General features: G+C 49.9%; 2 protein-coding genes across 2 annotated transcripts; one reads left to right on the top strand and one right to left on the bottom strand.

Annotated features, from left to right (window-relative positions):
• The first annotated feature begins 1,412 nt into the window (after positions 1 to 1,412).
• On the top strand, positions 1,413 to 7,327 carry LOC309573132 (RUN and FYVE domain-containing protein 1-like). The gene is made up of 6 exons (XM_082281832.1): positions 1,413 to 1,578; positions 2,688 to 2,790; positions 3,488 to 3,564; positions 4,727 to 4,754; positions 5,008 to 5,082; positions 5,396 to 7,327. The coding sequence occupies exons 1-6, from the start codon at positions 1,415 to 1,417 to the stop codon at positions 5,537 to 5,539; spliced, it is 591 nt and encodes a 196-aa protein (XP_082137958.1). The 5' UTR covers positions 1,413 to 1,414; the 3' UTR covers positions 5,540 to 7,327.
• A 63-nt stretch (positions 7,328 to 7,390) lies between these two features.
• GRSF1 (G-rich RNA sequence binding factor 1) lies at positions 7,391 to 14,398 on the bottom strand. Its single transcript, XM_082281831.1, has 10 exons — positions 14,105 to 14,398; positions 13,866 to 14,010; positions 13,067 to 13,222; positions 12,614 to 12,754; positions 11,625 to 11,754; positions 9,673 to 9,833; positions 9,401 to 9,522; positions 8,685 to 8,820; positions 8,384 to 8,467; positions 7,391 to 7,630 (listed from the first exon to the last, which is right to left on the bottom strand). The coding sequence occupies exons 1-9, from the start codon at positions 14,255 to 14,257 to the stop codon at positions 8,409 to 8,411; spliced, it is 1,203 nt and encodes a 400-aa protein (XP_082137957.1). The 5' UTR covers positions 14,258 to 14,398; the 3' UTR covers positions 7,391 to 7,630; positions 8,384 to 8,408.
• Between the last annotated feature and the right edge of the window lie 2,784 nt (positions 14,399 to 17,182).

Genomic DNA, 17,182 nt, shown 5'->3' with positions numbered 1-17,182 from the left:
AGAGGTGTTTTGGGAGGTCTCTCCCCTTCCCAGAAAGGGAAGTTACAGGTTTTATAAAAAAATAATGTGATCTTTGTTTAAAGGAAACAAAAACATGTTAAAAAAAGGAGAAGGAACCCAGTGTGCAGCAGTGGGGAGTGGAGATGGAAATTTGGTCCTTGCCCTTTTCTTGTCCGAGTAGTTGGTGGTTGAAAAGAGTTGCCTTTTACACTTCTTTCATTTTCTTCTGAGTTTGCCTTGCTCAAAACAAATGGAATTTGCTAATGGAACAAGAGCTAAAGCTGGGAAATGCCTCTCATTAGGAAAAATAATTGCCAGTTTAACACCCTGGTGCAAAGTCTGAAGTAACTGTAGCTTGAAGTATTGTAAACTAACATTCTCTGATCACAGAAGTCCCTGTGCCGGCCTCTCGCAGGCTTCAGGTTTATAACTGCTGCTCGAGATAGTTTTTTCTTTTGGAAGGTCAGATCTGGGGAGTTTCTGTGTCAAATAAGGGTTTTTTTGCTCTGGTGAGATGCCTGTAGTAATTCTTTGGTGCCAGTTCTCCCCTTGACCTATGGGATGGTGCTCCTTGGGGCAGTGGGTGGCAAATGTGACAAACACAGGAGGGAACACCTTGGTGTGTTTCAAAATCCGCGGGGCTCAGCCTGGTCCCTGTGGATGTGATCATGGGCCACTGTGGGGCTTGTTCCCTGGGCTCCCAGCGCAGCCCTGCTGGGAACCTCCCTGCCATGCCTGAGCCGCATGCTTGAACCTATAAACTCACCCCTCAGTAACCCGCTACTAGAAACTCATCCTAACTCCCTGGAGAAGAAATAGTCCTAAGGGAAATGTGGAAGCTTTGATCAAGCTGTCTGAACAGCTGGTTAGGACAGGGAACCCCCCTGCCCCATCACGCAGTTCTGCTGTAGGAACAGGGGGTTGGATGGTGAGGTTTGTGCTGAAATCAGACAGATTTAAGAATCTGGCTTCTTCTGATATCAGGCCCCGAGTGGGAATGTGTTGGTGTACTGATGCCTGGGGCTTGAGCCGAAGTGTCCATCCATGGGAGAGAGCAGGAACATGCACTAATTCTCAATAGAGTAGCTACAACCTATGTTGCAAGTTCCAGTTACCTGTGCAAAGCTGAAATGTAACGTACATTAAACTCCAATTGGACTTACAATTCTGTGTACTTGAGGTTTGCTTCGAATCTGGATAAAAGTGATGTTTTCTGTTTCTCATCTAATGGCTGTAAACTGTAGTGATAGAATAAAAACTATTGAAAACGAGAGCTTCTGCCTGGTTCACCTGCATTTTGCTTTGCTTTGAACTATTTTCCTCCTTTCCATTGTTTTTACCATTCTCTTTTTTTTGGCTTTACCTTTTCACTGGGTTTTTTATTTGTTGGTTGAACTCAGTCTTCCTCCCCACCATGGCTTTTGTTTTTTATCACAAGTTCATGTGGCTCAAATCCAGATTGCGACAGGCAGAGAAGGACCGGCAGCTGGCCCAGCAGGACAACCGGCTCTTCAAGCAGGAGTTTGGGGACAAAATCAACAGCCTCCAGCTGGAAGTGGAAGAGCTCTCCAGGCAGCGGTGAAGAGACCCTTTTCCAACCTCTTTTCTGGGCTGTTGTTGCTGTGTCTAGGGGAGAGCAGGCAGGGTGATGGCAGAGGGAAGCAGGGGATGGAGAGGGAGTGAGGCAAATTGTGTGTTAGATGCCACGAGGTGTAACTCCAGGGAGGGAAATCCTTGGTAACAGCATCACCTGGATAGTGGCACAGGCTGTCCAGAATAGCTGTGGCTGCCCTATCCCTGGAAGTGTTCAAGGCCAGGTTGGACGGGGCTTGGAGCAATCTGACCCTGTGGAAGGTGCCCCTGCCCATGGCACAGGGTGGAACAAGATGGTCTGTAAGATCCTTTCCAACTGAAACCTTCTGTGATTCTGTGATAATTGGGAATCCAAAGCTAACACTAATGATTTGCTGCTCCTGGGCAGGGATTGAGCAGCCAAGTCTGCCTGTAGCAAACACTGAAGGGTCTGGAGCAAGGGCAGTGATTTTGGTTGTCTTACCTGCCACACAGTACTGTGATGTGGATTTTTTCCCCTTTGGAACTGCTCTTAGTTTTGCTGGAAGCCAAACAGAGACCTTGTCAAAAGCCATCACATTTTCCCGTGCAGTGTCATCACTTGAGCAGTGTCAGGGACACAGACAAATTTCTTTCCTTAAAATAGAAGAGCATCTCCTGCAGCCTTGACGGATGTGTGGCTTGTTGCAAGGTCACTGGGATGAATTCTGTGGGAGCATTGCTGGATGCATGGAGAGGTTTTTTCCCCTCTTCCCTTCCTGGCCCAGCTTTGTGTTTCCTTTTTCAAAAAGGTGCTCAACCAACCAGAAAATGGCTTTGGTCAGCAATTGGTACAAAGTCCTGGGTGTGCATGGGTGAGCTTAGGAGGACATGGGCAAATGGGTCTGGTTTTGCATCAGTTGGATGCTAAATTGTACCAGAATTAGATGAAGGATGTGTAGATTTTTCATCCTGACACATTATGGCTTAACACACTGCGAGAGAGCTTTGGGGTTCCAAGAGGCAGTTTTAGCTCCTGAGTTAGGGGTGTGAAGAGAGGGTCGAACAGTTCATCAGTTATCAGTGCTAAGTGTCCCAAAACCATCCTTTATTCACAATTCCACCTGGTATTCCAGGAGCCACCTAGAACTGGAGCTAAGGCGGGAAAGAGACAGATGGTCTCACAGTCACCAGCGCAGCCAAGAAAGCAAAAAAGGCCCAAAGAATTGGCTCAGACAGGTAACGTGACTTGGGTTTCTGGCTCGGGTTTGAGGTAACAGTTTCGCTTGGCTCGTTTGCTTTTCCTGAGCTTTCTCAGGCAATAAATGGTTGTCGTTCCTGTGCCACAACCGGAGGAGCATCGGGAAGATTTGTACACACTCTGACCAGGCAGTTTGAGTTGTAACAGTGAGAACTGTGCAGTACCAGAGATGGCTTCTGCAGTTCTTTGTTTCTCCCCGTCCTGCTTGAATGGTGCAGTTTTGTCTTATTTGACCAATATTACACAATTTCATTGAAGTGCTTTAGGCCTCATGGCTCAGCTGTGACCCACATCTCAGCTAGGGAGAAGGGGAGGATTCTTTTCTTTGCTGGCTGGGAAAATTTGTCTCTGGTCAGCTTTTACAAAGCCTCTTCAGCCCGTCCTCGTTCTCAACCTCTGCTCTGCAAATAAGAACTGCTGGTGACTGTTTCTGGTAACAGGAGGTCATGGGACCCCTGCCCCTCTCTGAGAGGCACAGTCCCCTCTGTACACTGCTGAAGGAAAGCATGGAGAGCTGCTCCCAGGGGAGACTGGGGCCCAGATACCCCTCTGTGCCAAGGAGGGGCAGAGCAGTATCCCAGAACAGCAGTGCCAGTTCTCCCCTTGCAGTGTGGTAGGAATGAAACTGGAGTTTTCCTCTGGTGCAGCTGATGGGTGAGTGTTTCCTTTTGGCAGGATGGGAAGCTCAGAATCCAGGAAGAAAATGCTAAACTGAAGCAGCCGCTGAGAGAGAACAGTGTCCTGCCGCACAGGTAGGGAAGGAAACAAATCTCATTTCTGCCTCTCCTTTCCGAAGTCCTGCTTTCCCCTTCTCAAATTTCTGTGCCAACAGGGCGTTCAAAATACTCCAACTTCCCTTTTTAAGAAGGATTTCCAACATCATGCCCTTTGTTGAGTTCTCTGCCGCTTTTCCATAGCTCTCGAAAGCAAGGCGGAGGTTCTGTTGTTCATCAGTGCTTTCAGATGGGGAAAGCTCTGTGTCTCTCCCATTTACCTTTGAATTTTTTTCTATCTAAATCTGCTGTTTACTAATTCTTCTGACTCAAGAATCCTTGGTAAGCCAAATGCAAGACCTTTGGAACTCATGTCCAAAGCATATTTGGTGAGGGAAAGGAGAAGGGTGGTTGGACCTCCTAAAGAGAAGCTGTTGGGGAAAGAGAACCTGAAGTGAGGTTTTAAGAAGATGGCTGTGTAAAATTGTGGTTCAGGTCACTTGTTTCCAAGCTGAATTATTACAGAGGAAGATTGTTGTTGCAGGATTTTAGTATTTGGTTTTAGAAGTTAAAAGGTGTTTTCAAAGCCCCTGGGCACAGCTCAGTGCTGAGGCTTTGGCTCGCGGACGGAACAGCCCACTGAAGTGCTCTGACTGTCAGGGCTCTGCTGCAGTGTCTCGAGTGCCAGTGGAGAGGCACTCTTCATTGAGTTAATCAGTGAGTTAATCGATGAGTGAATCAGGAAAGTATCCTCCTAAAAATAGCATAAAGCAGTTCAGATCTGGTTTGCAAGATACTAAAAATCTTCCAGGCCTGAGATGCTTTTTACCCCTGTTTCACCTGAGTGTTTAAGCAAGTGAGAATCAGGTTGATGGTTCACAGGCCTTGTGGTACTTCATTGCTGCTTTTGACAGCAGGGCTAGGGATCAAACCTGCCGGCCTGTGTTTAAAGCCAGTTCCAAACTGTTTTGCTCTAGCACCTCAACAGTCTTTTCTGTGTTCGTGCTCCCTCTCCTCTGCTCTCCTGAAGGCATTTTGCAATTTTTTCTTCTGCTCTTCCCATTGAACCAGGAGAGCTACTGAAAAATCTGGGGAGGGTTTTAAAAACAGGGTGAGGGAATTCCCTGGTAGCACAGATGTTTTATTTAAAGGCTCTGGTGATGGAAGGCCTGCTCCAAATGACGCTCTTGTTCCCTTGTAGGTCACCCAGCGGCATGCAGGAGGAGCAGGTGGGTGGTTCTCCTTCTTGGCGGTTTTGCTCTTTTCCTATAAATCAGCTGGACCAAAATCCACTCCTCCTCCTCTGTGTGCCTGGCAAAGCACAGCCAGACTCCCAGAGTGCCACTGGGATGCCACTGGGAATTTCTGCTTCTGTCAGCTGGTTCCCAGTGAAAACGATGTTTAGTTCCCCCCCTGTTGCTGCAGAGCTCTGCCACAGGAGCCGTGTAAAGCAGAATGTCTTGGTTTTGCCTTGGGCTTTAGGAGCAGCTGTCGGGCCCTGGACATGCCGAGATCTGCCAGCTGTGCCAGGAGGAGAACAGCCGGAGCCAAAGAAAGGTAACTCCTGGATTTGTACTGGCATCTCCCACAGCCGGTGACTGAGAGTTCCCTCTGGCTTTTGTGGTGGAATCACAAATTCCTGCTGGTGACTTGTACCAAGAAATGAGCCCTTGCAGGCCCTTCTGCCCTTAACATAACTTTGTTAAATGCTGATGAGGTGATGGTTCCTGCTCCGCCCTGTTCAGTGGTTTGTTCTCCCTCCCCCTTAGCAGCTTCTTCCCTTCTTCAGCTCAGCGTTTGTTTTCTCCCGAGCTGATCTGCCAGAACCTGAACCTCGCCTTGACTTCTCTGTCCTTTTCCTGCATTCCAGAACATCTGCAAGAACTGTGGGGGCACCTTCTGTGAAGCCTGCTCGGTGCATGAGCTGCCCCTCCCGTCCAGCATCAACCCCGAGCGCGTCTGCAACCCCTGCCACCAGCGGCTCATCCAGCAGTATTCCAGCAGCCCCTTGTAGGGAATGGGTGGCACAGAGGTGACAAACAACGGCTGTAGCTGATGGTGTTTCTGGAGTTGTTCAGGGGGAATGTGAAGACACCTGCCCATGTGCTTTGGAGGTTGGACGGGAAGCAGCTTCTTGGTGTTTAGAATCTCCTGTTACTGAAACAACAGTCTGAGCCCTTCCCTGTACCAAAATCTGCCTGTGCTGTGGAGAATTGCACTGGGGATGTCACCTGGAGCAGCCCCAAGGTGTGCCTGAGCAGTCTCAGGACTCTGGGAGCCCCTGCCCACACCAGAACTGTTGTCTGCATGTGCAAGTTGGGAGTGTTGTCGCCCTCACGTGTGTGACGTGGGTGTGTGCTGCTGCTGCTGCTGAGCAAAGGCTCCCCAAAACCCAACAGGAGCGTTGGTATTCCTCATGTCTGGCTGCACTTGAAATCCCATTTCCCCTTTTCCGTTTGCCCTGGACAGGCTGGCTTATCCTGGGAACGCCGGTGGGTGGTGTGAGCGGGGCAGGTGGGACACCAGTGAACACATGCTCCCTGCATTTCCTTGGCTCAGGGCTCTGACCAAGGGCTTAGTCTGCACAGGGATACCCCAAACCAAGCTGTGAATGTTCTGTTCCCCCTCTGTGCTTTACAGGCTGGGCCCAATCCCCATCAGACACAGGTTTAGGGCCACTTGGATCCACCTCTCCACCTTGTGCACACAGAAACGTTGTTACAATAAACCTGGTGTTTCACTTTTTGTTGGATCAAAACTAAATGGGAACACTCTTCACCTGTTGTTAGAAATTTTAATTGCAAATACAGTTCAGAGAGGCTTCATGGTTCATGCCACATCATTTTTTGTTACTGTTCCCTCAAGGAATTTTGTTTGTCCAAAAAGCAGTGGTGGCTTTCTTGTGTCATAGGAGTGTTTGCTCCTTTTCCTACTGGTACCTCCTGCAGTCTCTGAGACCACAGAATGTCCTGTAGTTCATAGAAAATGGATGCATTGGTGTGACAAATGCACTGGGGTTTGTACAGATGTTGTTAGGGGGTAGCTGTTGATTCCTTGGAGGGGATTTTCTAGTCATTAGAGTGGCTAGAACCACAAGAAAAAGCCTCTTGGAGCTGAGGTACTGACATGGTCGGTGCTGGTTTGTACCAGGAATCATCTCTTGTAAATCCTTCTAGGACTTGGCATGTTCAGCCACCCAACTTCTACTCTTTTCTGCCCTTCTGCTCCCCGGGGTAGCTTCCTGACCCATTTCTTTGCTGCTATCCCCTAAATTATGGCAGGAGTTGTAAACAGTGTTGAAATACCAAAAACCTGGAATTCAGGTGAATTCCTGAGTTCTCTGAAGGGGTGAGACTCTGGAGATGGATGGAGAAAACACTGAATTTAGTGTCAGTAGCTTTGAGTACATGTTGTACACATCCAACAGTGTGAATTCCTGCACCCAACCCCAGTGTGACCCATCCTCTGAGGAGAAAACAACACCCAGGCAATGCAGAGGGAGCATTAAACTGGAAATGGAGGATTAAAGTCCATGGAGGAGGGAGGTGGCTGAGCCCCCTTCAGAGCACAGCACTGGTGGCTGCCCTGGGACTGGCATTTCAGAAGGTGGGAGCAGGACCATGCTGGCTGCCAGCTCCCTCTGTGCTCAAGTACTCTCTGCGATGCCAGGCTGGGCTGACACCTGGACCTTGGGAATGGGGGGGCAGGTTTTCTGATGTTAGTTTTGTTCCACACAATAAAAAATCTTGATCATCCATATCCTGCCTCCTGAGCCGTCTTTCCATCCCATTCCCCTTGGGCTGGAGGTAGGAAAGGATTCAGAGCACCGGAGTGCACCTGTGTGAAGACTTAGATCATTCAGCCGTTAATTGGCAATCCTGGTGTTTTATTAACGCACCCTGATGCACCTGGAGCCCAGGCCTGCTCCACCCTGCAGCCTTGGCCATTCCCGCTGCAGCTGCTGCTGGTGCAACTCCCCACAGCCCATCACTTTTGTTACAAGCTCTTACACAAGGCTGAACCAATCTTAGCTCGTCCTCCTTGCTGAGTGGAGACACTCGGACCTGATCTTCATGCTCATACCCACGGAATGCGTTCGCTTGGCCTTAAAACAAGGAAGAGGAAAAATAAAAATCACTCCCTCACTGTGGCTTACTGCTTTCCTATTTTTCCCCAATGCCTACTGCATTTTATTCCCAGTTAATACTCTCTTAGAATGAAATAGTACAGTTGGACAATAGTAAAATACCACAGACTGCAGGTGGGACACACTCAGGTGGGGCAGCAGCACAGGCACACAGCGGGGGGGTGTTTAATTCCCCTACCACAGGCATGAACAGGAGGGAGCTGCCAAGGAAGCATGGGATGCAGGTAGGAGGTGGGAGTCCACTCCTGAACCTGCCCCAAGGACTTATCCCTGGCCTGGATTACAAACCCAGGATCGGTGGGCTGCCCTCCCTGCTGCAGGGGCCAGGGCTTGGGGAGCAGTAACCACCACCCCACACTTTCTGAGGGGAATTCATGGAACAAGCTGTCCACTGCCTTCCATGGTCACATCAAACCCCACGCCCTACAAAAGACCAATTACTGTGAAGCCACATCTATGGGAAATGTTTAGCCATGGTTCCTCTTCTTGCCAGGGAATGTAACTCCATCAGAGCTTTTCATGCTGCCTCTGGGCTGCGGGATGGGCATCTGTGGAGGTGCAGGCTGTGGGATCCAGGCTGGACACCTGGTGCTTCCTTCAGCCTCTCTATGTTTTACCCTTTGGGTTGGTTGGAATACCAGGGACTGTGAGCATGAGGCACGTGTTCACGTTGGCACAAACACAGCAGGACGGACAGATGGATGCGCTTACCAAACCTGCGCCTGTGCTGCTGTCACTAGCAGTTCTCCTTTCCCTGGGGATGTTCGTTCAGGAACAATTCAATGGCACAGCACTCTGGGGAATGGAAAAGAGTTGGGCCGGGGTCAGACACTTGCGTGTGTTACATTGTCTTTTTTTTCCTCTTTGCAAAGCCCGTGGCACATTACACCTTGGAAAGCTACACTCAAGTGATCCCTTTGCACAGGGTGTAACAGCAGCTGGATGAGCTGTGCCAAACCCTCCGAGGTCTCGGTCCCAGGACTGTAGGATGGCCTCTCTTTTTCTCACTTACCCATCTGTGACCCCTCCTTGGCCATTGCTGCGACTGCATCCTTGTGGCTCTTGAAGTGCACATCGGCCTCTCCTGTGGCATCTCCATGGGAGTTATATTCCACCAAGATCCTTGTGGGTCTCAGCGGAGCAAAAAACTGAAAAGGAGGAAAGTAAGAGAGTTTGGTGAGAAAGAAACAACAGTAATGCACCCTATTCCCCAGAAACTCAATGGTTTTACTCCCAAAACCCGCTAACCCATGGGGGGGATCTGAGCTCCTGAGTAGCAAAAAGCTCCCTGATCCATCTGCGTGAAGCTGAGGCACTCCCCAGTCACCTGTCACCCCCTGTGAGCTCCTGGGATAGGAACTCCTGCCAGGAACAAAACTCCTCACACGGCACCCGTGTTCTGTACGCATCAGCGCAGGTCCACGTACACTGTTACCATTTCTGTGCAGTCAGCTACTCTGAAATCTTGCCTTAGATTCTCAATGGCTCCTCAAGCCTAGTGATGGATATTAACACACCCCAGCAAGCCTTCATTCCCTTTTATTCATGGAGAGTAGCAGATCCCTGTTGGGGCCCTGAGGCCACAGCTGTCCAAAGCCACAGGGCACTGAGGACTAACAGACACTAATTAATTAAAAGACTGCAATTGCTGCAGCTGTAACAATTAACTGAGGGTTTGCACTGGTAATGACATACCCACATTTCAGCTGTAGCCTCGCTGTTACTCACATTTATTATGTCCTGGGCACTAGCTTGGGAAGGAAAACCCCTCATGTGGACAAAGTGTTGTGGTGGTGATGGGGTGTTCTCAGACTCTAAAATGTTCCTTTCTGTTCCTTCCCTGCACAATTCTGTGGAATGGAGAGAAAAACAATCACTAGTGCTTGCAGTGCCCCCCTCCCTCATGTGAAAGCTGTGGGCACATGGGGTTGGAGGGGTTTGCAGCCACTGGGGTGACACGAAGGGACCTTGAGGAACACTCATGACAGGGAGGGACTCACTAATTTCTCCTTCAGCATCAGAGCCTCCAGTGTCTCTCCAGCCCCTTTCTTCAGAGATGGACTCATACTCTCTCCTCGCTTTGGAGTAGGCCATCACCTGCTTGCTGTAGGGCACGTGCCTTTGCATCTGGTGCTTTCTGCTCACATACACTTCTATATACCTGGAATCCAAAGGGAAAGAGCACATGGCATGCGTGGCACTCGGGGCTTGGAGAAAGTATCTTCCTGATGTGTCCTGCCTTGGCTCTGCTCAGGTACTGGGGTGAGAGCCCTGCCATGGCACACCAAGGTGCTGAATAATTAATTCATTTCACCAGCACAGTTCTCTTTAACTGAGGCTGTTTTCCCCTCCCTGCACTTCTGCAAACCACACTGATTGCTACAAACCCCAAATTTAACACCCTACCCAGCCCCAAAACAGGTCCCAGAACAGGCAGAATCACAGAAGCACAGGGTCACAGGAAACACCTCAGTGGAGACCTAAGGTTTTCCCGTATGCCTATGAAATTGATGGGACTTCACTAGCAGTGTTAAACCAGGCAGTTTCCAGAGCACTGAAGGAACAGTGTGATGAAAAGGAAATATGGACATCCAAGGGAGGGGGCCTTTCTCCTTTCCTGAAGGGAGCAGCCAGAGCAGGGGAAGTAACCTTGTGTACAGGCTGACAGAGCTGACAGCTCAGCCCTCCTGAGTCCCCAGTGAGCACTGGGCACTGCTGGAGGCCAGCTCTGGATAAAACCAGGAAGAATGAATGGGAGTAAGCTGCCAGCAATTTTGAAAACCCCTCCATTTCTTTGCTAATCACATGGAATTGGAGGTGTGTGAGCTCAGGTGGGCGAGTCAGGTCAGCTCTTGTTCTGACAAAAAAAAATTGACAGTAGATTTGGAATTAATCTCTACTCAAGAGGAGGGGAGTCCTATTAATTCAATTAATTAATTAATCAAATTCTGCCTGTGGAGCAGCTGTTTGCTTTTAATGAGAGTGGGGAGGGTGACAAACACAAGGAAACACAGCCTGGGAATAGGAAGTAAGGACATAAAAGGAAGTTGGTAGATAGGAGGAGAGGTAAGGTTTGGAAAACTCTTTTATTATATGGGGTGCAGACAAAGTTTTACAGATTATTGAAGTCAGAAAACTCAGCAGGGAAAAGAAGCCTTGGTTGTTTGGGTTTTCCCTTCTGAGCACAGCTCTGGAGGTATTTAAAAGCTGTGTAATGTGGTGCCTAGGGACAGGGTTTGGGGATGGGCTGGGCAGTGTTTAGGTTAATAGTTGGGCACAATGATCTTAAAGGCCTTTTTCAACCTAAATGATATTATGATTCTGGGAAAAGGTGGCCTGTGCTTCTGTTTGAGCTTCTGAGAGAGGCTCTTAGGAGGTAAGTGTGTGGCACAGGGCCCAGTGCTCTAGAACGAAATGGTTAAATTCCCTGGGGGGATGTGGTCACCAAAGAGCTGGGAGGTGGCGTGGTGCTGGCCAGCAGTCGCTGCTGGGAATGGACTCAAGGCAGGTAAGTCCCTTCAAACAGGGACTCCTTGAGAGGAAACGCTGGCTGTGCCTGGCACTGGGCTGAAGGGTAGGGGGATGGCTGCCAAAATTGCCCAAATCATGGAGGAACCTGGTGGAAATTTGGCAGGATCACACGTCTGAAGGAGGGGCAGGACCCCTGTGCACTGAGGCCTGGGCAGACCGTGTCTATCTAGCATTCCCCACTCTGGAGGCTGTCACTCCTTTTTACTGGGATGAGAATGTCTTCAGGAACACCTAAAAAACAGGAGACTTTCTGAGAGGCCCCAAATTCCCCCAAACTATGAGTGCTGCAGGTGCCTCTGCTCTCCTTAATTGCACTGTGAGTGTGAGATGAGCTGCTTCACCCTTCAGGAAGCCAGCTCTAAGTCACACAGGTGCTTCATACCATGTTCTCCTACCCCCTGAACTCCAGGGATGTACCTACCTATTTCCCATATATTCCCTGTGCCGTAGCAGGGCTTTAGCTGCCATTTCAGGAGCTGCAAACTGCACGAAAGCTTCTCCTGTTCTTCTGTCTCCCCGGTAAATAAAAGCTATGTCTGCTATTTTCAAACCTAGAGATGGCAGGGGAGAAAAAGGCATTGGTTGTGGCAGAAACTTGTGCTATAGTTCAGAAAGCCTTTCTCTTTGTTTTTTTTTTTTCCCCTTATTCTTCTGGTTTTTGACAAGCTACTTGGGCAGCTAAATAGTTCTGAAACAACTGTTCATGCTGGCCTAAGTACCTTTCTTAAACTCCAATTTGTTTGCTTTGAGGCAGTTTTCACAGAAGCCTTAATTTGAAAAGGAATCAACTTGAGGCTTCGAGTAACTGAATCCAAGTTCCAGACAACAAGTAGATCAAGAGCACGAATGTTCTTGAAATTTTCTCTTACTATGGTACTTTTTCTCCTGCATTTTTTAAAACTCAAGTCAGAGTCAGTGCATTTCACTTTTTGTGCTGTAGAGTATCATCTTAGGGAGCCAGGATGCAGACTGCTCCAGCACTGAGCATGGGACAAGGATTAAGGTGGCATATGAGACCTACCCATCCCGATGTCACAGCTAGGAACACCCACGCTGCATCACCTGGGCTCTATCACACAAGCCTTCTTCCTTCTCAAGTTTGCCAAATTACGCACTGGTAGCAATCCAACTGCAAATCACAGCATCTGGTCCCCTTCCTTTGCTTCCCCTGGCCCCAAATCGGAGCGCTGACAGTACTAATCCTGGGTTAGACCTGTACAAGGTCAGAGGTGCGGGGAAACTCTGCAGGGTGCTCAGAAAGCCTGACTGACTTCTGGGGAACAGCAACTCCTTGAGGTGTTTAAGGTGTTCAAGGCTGCATGTGCTTTGCCTTGCTCCTTGAGGAACAACAGCATCAACTTAAGGAAGTGAATGCTTGGTAAAGGAAGAGCATGGCCCAGGCTGAGTTACCTGAGAAGAAATCCGCAATGTCCTCCTCGGTGGAGGTGAAGGGGAGGCCTCGGAGCAGCACAACTCCATCGTTCATGGCCTGTGACTCATCCCGCAGACTCTGCAGCAAGCCCTCCACATCGCTGTCGTGGACTTCAAAAACTGCAAGGAACGCGGGCACGGAGCGTTTTCCCACATGGCACTGGCAGCAGGCACTCTGCAGGCACTCTCCTAAGGCAGCTTTCACGCCCTGCAAAGCTCCATCCCGTTTCCTCCCCCAGCCCACGCTCTGTGGTCCTGCCCCTCTGCCTTCCCTGGCCAGGCTGGGAACTTCTGGCCCAGTGGTGCCTTGGTGGCTGATCTGCTGCTCGGTTCCACCCCTGCACACCAGCCCACTTCAGTAATCAAGGAGTGCTCTTTCCCTGGGGAGTTTCATTGCAATATAACTCGTAACTCACGCTGTTCCAAGCCCACCTTTCACATAGCGTGGGCCCATGTATCTCAGGTGCTTTTCCAGGGCTCTCTGGACGTCTGCTTTGGACTCCAGCTCGATCAAGGCATCCCCCCTGCGCCTCCCATCCTTGTTTAAGAGGAAGTGAATCCCGTTCTCACCGTTTCGAATTCTACAGCCTGGAAACGAAGGGACACACAACACAGGAGCATACAGGACTGCATCAAACAGGGGGATCTACAGCCCAGAGGGCTCATCCCCTCAGCGCTGCAGAACAAAGGGCAGAACACTTGCGCTTCCACCATGAAGTCTAACATCACACCGACTTGCTTTAATTTGGCAGGTTAGCAAGTAATTTAAAAACTTGCATCTGGCCCCTGGGGAGATGCAGCATAGTAGGGAGGATCAGCTCCACAAAGGCATGTAAAAGCTATGAATTAGGATCAGAAAACAACACCGCACTGTAATCAATGAAACCCTCCAGTTTCTTGAAAAGAGAGGAGTTTGGGCCAGCCATAGTGGTCTGTAAGAGCATCACTTTGAATTGGATTGCCTTTGCTGTGGAGACACCGATTAAGAAGGGAAAGACTTGTCCAATTAAATTTAAGAGACCATAAGGAGGAGCTTCTAGTGAGTGTCCAGCAGTTTGTAAGCTGATTATTCCCTTCAGACGTGTCAATTGTGAATAATTTTGCAGTAATACTAAGACCTCATCTTTCTCTGGCTAACGATCTCTAAATTTTCCTTCTGTTAAGTAGTCATGAACTAATGGGCTCAATACCAGCATGCAGAACAGTTAGGCAGGCAAATGAACACCCATACTATCAAAGAAGGTGAGGACATCTTCCTCGGTGCATGAGAACGGGAATCCTTGTGCCCTGACGAGGTAGACATTGTCGCTTTCCGCATTGGGTGAGGCGGGCTCCCGCTCTGAGAGGCGACCTTCCTGGGACGGGGCATCTGTGACCTGTCACGGACACAGGAGAAAAGCCCCCGGGTGAGAAGCGGGAGGCCGCAGTTTCCCGCAGGGGTCGGTGCCCGCCATTTTCGCGCGGCCGTACCTGGCTGTAGGCGCGGAGCGCGGCGCTGAGCGGAACCGGGACCGGGACCGGGGCCTGGGCGGGCCGGGGCAGGCGCAGCGCGGGCGGCAGCGCCGGGCCCCGGCCGAGCAGCAGCGCGGACAGAGCGCGGCGGGCGGCGGCGGCCACGGCCATGCCGGGGATCGCGGCTCCGCCTCCGCGACCTTCCTTCCTTCCTTCCCGGCAGGCGCTGCACGGGAAGCGCTTCCCGGGCACCGCCGCGCTGCCCCCCGGGCTCGGGGGGTGCCCGGCGCTCGGCCCGGGCTGCGGCTGGGGCTCCCCGGGACGGGGCGGGCGTTCGCGGCTGTCACAGCTGGCTTTTCCTGTCGCGGAGCTGTGTCCTAGAATGGCCTCAGTTGGAACGGAACTTAAAGATCATCCCGCTCTACCCCCTGCCATGGGCAGGGACAACTTCCACTACACCAGGTTCCTCCAAGCCCTGTCCAGCCTGGACATGAACGCTTCCAGGGATCGGGCAGCCACAGTTTTTCTGGGCAACCTGGTGCCAGGGCCTCACAGGGAAGAGTTTATTCCCACTAGCCCATCTAACCGTGCCTTCTGTCAGTGTCAAGCCATTGCCCCATGGCCTGTCACTCCAAGCCCTTGTAAGTAGTCTCCGTCTTTCTTGCAGGCTCCCTTCAGGCACAGGAAGGCTGCAATTGGGTCACCCTGAAGCTTTTCTTTTCCAGGCTGAAAAGACCCTAATTCTCCTAGCTTTTCCTCATAGCAGAGATGCTCCCTCCTTCTTATAACCTTGGTGGCCTCCTCTGGGCTCACTCCAATGGGTCACTGTCCTTCCAGTGCTGAGGACCCCAAAGCTGGATGCAGCACTGCAGGTGGGGTCCCACCTGAGCAGGGCAGAGGGGAGGAATCCCCTCCTCCCCTGCTGCCCGTGCTGTGAGGATGAGCCCAAGACACAGATGGTTTCTTGCAAAACAAAGTTTTAAGTTGGGCTTCATCACTGACAAGCCTTTTACACCCCTTCCCTGGAGACTGATTTTCCAAGAGAGATGATTTTCTCCCCCTCACTCCCATCCCTGGTTGAAGGTCTCAGATGCAGCACTGGCTGAACCTGTTGGTGAAGAACATTCCCCTTCCAGGTGGAGACAGTCCTGCTGTTATTCCTGCATCCAAGAGGGATAAGGGGAAAAGAGCTGGCACCGGCTTAAGTGCACACATGGGGAAGGTAGGTCATGCTGAGCCCAGGAAAAATTTTTTCAGATGAAACAAAATGAGTAGGAAAAGGCAAGCCAAAATCCTGAAGCACAAGAGTGGAGGAACCCAAGGAAGGGCTATGGAGGCTCAGATCCAGGGTATTCAGGCAGGTATCCAAGCAGCTGGCCAGAAGGAGGATGTGCCAGGCCAGGCAGGACCCAGCATGAGGAAGATGATGGGAGCCATGACAGCCAAGATACTGCTCTGTTTTCCAGCACGCTGTAGTGGTAGCCTGGGGATCGCCAAGTAAGAGTTGCAATTTCAAGCCACTGCAAACTATCAAACCCAAAATACAATCCTGGGTTTTTCAGCACAAGTGTTTCATCTTCTTGTGCTGCCAACACACTCATTTATCAGAAGCCTTGAATGTTTCTTATCACCATTTTGAAAATGTGAACAAGCTACTTTATGTCACCCTCTTGTTGCTGGCTGGTGCTTTTGTAAACTATTCCTTGTAACAAACTTTCACATGACAGACTATAACCCTGAGAATAGCACCGCCTCCTGCCAACAGCACTCTCAACCCTTCTGAATTTTGAAGGTAAATCATGTACTATGCACATTTTCAAAGGAATGTTGACCTCGGTGCTCAAGTGGTTCACATTCCAGTTTTTCATAGCCTACTTGCCAGGTTTCTCTTCAAATCCTTCTTTAAGTAAGCAAGCAAATGCTATAGGAGAAAAAAAAAATTAAGATAACTGCAGGAATTCATCTCGAGCACTTATCTGTATCTAGATTGGCTTTTGTGCTTTCAGTTGAATAAGCAGATCCCTAAACCTTAGGGACCAAGGGAATGTTAGGTGCATTTTTCTCTTGTGACCCAAGGAGGGTGCAAGGAAGAGTCTCTTGAAGGGAAGCACATCTTCCACCCATTTTCCCTTTGATTTGCTTTCTTGCCAAGTGCAGGAAAAAACACCCACTGCTGTTTGTCTGGCAGCTTGTCAGGTTTGTGAGAGTTACCTTTAGAGGGCACCATGTTGTTGGGCAACTGCTGGCACTGAAGTTTCCATGGAATCTCAGAGCTTCCTTAGTTACACGATGGATCAGAGCCTCCGCACCTATGGTAGAATATAAAGGTCACCCTAGGACAAGAGAATTTGCATTTTGTCACTCGACAGAACTGCTGTTGAATGAAGTCAGCTTAGGAGAGAGAATCTGCCTCCGTACAAATCGAAAATCCCAGGAGATGCCTCCATACTGCTGTGGACCAATAATTTATCTGCCTTGGAAAATTTATCTACCTGGGAGGACGCCTTTTTCATTAATAATGTCAAACAGGCTGCTGTTAAGAATACTTGATACCAGCTATTCTTTAGTTTGATAAGACTAAAATTGAAGATCAGAAAATCATCAGATGTGTTATAAAACAAGGGCTTATCTTACACTGGGAAACATTCCTTATCCCTCTGTGTGATCTGCTGTCAAGAAAAATTGACCTTCTGTTCTCTTGTGGTATTTTCCAAAATTATTTATATGCTTTGTTATTTTTCCAAACAAAATGTTGCTTCCCCTTTTTTGTATTCCCGATCCTATGTGCGTGTTAAGTTTTGTGATCTCAATTTTCATGCTGCTTTCAGCTGGAATGTCCTGTGTTTACCGAGCCGTGCTGAAAAGCTGAGAACTTCAGTTCAGGACCAAAGCACTCGTCAGCTGGAGGGCTCTTCCAGAGGAATTCCTTAGGCTCTGCAGTGCACTGGATAAGCGGAGATGACAGAGGCGAGGCCACGGGAGCGAGGGCCGAGCCTCCCGCGGCGCAGCGGAGTGGCTCGGCCCTTACGTAAGGCTGCAGCTCCCTGCCAGCCCCTCGGGTCGGTGGCGGCTGAGGAGAGCCCTTCATGTGACCCT

The sequence above is a fragment of the Coloeus monedula genome (genome assembly GCF_965178545.1).
Source record: "Coloeus monedula genome assembly, chromosome: 5".
Lineage (NCBI taxonomy): Eukaryota > Metazoa > Chordata > Aves > Passeriformes > Corvidae > Coloeus > Coloeus monedula.
This window is presented reverse-complemented; position numbering and strand designations above follow the sequence as displayed.

Coding starts and splice junctions, on each gene's coding strand:
- GRSF1 (XM_082281831.1), bottom strand. CDS start 14,257: ATGGCCGTGGCCGCCGCCGCCCGCCGCGCTCTGTCCGCGCTGCTGCTC. Junction 11,755..12,613: donor CATTGCGGATTTCTTCTCAG/GTAACTCAGCCT, acceptor TGCCATCTCTAG/GTTTGAAAATAGCAGACATA. Junction 9,834..11,624: donor AGGGAATATATGGGAAATAG/GTAGGTACATCC, acceptor TTTGGATTCCAG/GTATATAGAAGTGTATGTGA.
- LOC309573132 (XM_082281832.1), top strand. CDS start 1,415: ATGGCTTTTGTTTTTTATCACAAGTTCATGTGGCTCAAATCCAGATTG. Junction 3,565..4,726: donor AACAGTGTCCTGCCGCACAG/GTAGGGAAGGAA, acceptor GTTCCCTTGTAG/GTCACCCAGCGGCATGCAGG. Junction 5,083..5,395: donor ACAGCCGGAGCCAAAGAAAG/GTAACTCCTGGA, acceptor CCTGCATTCCAG/AACATCTGCAAGAACTGTGG.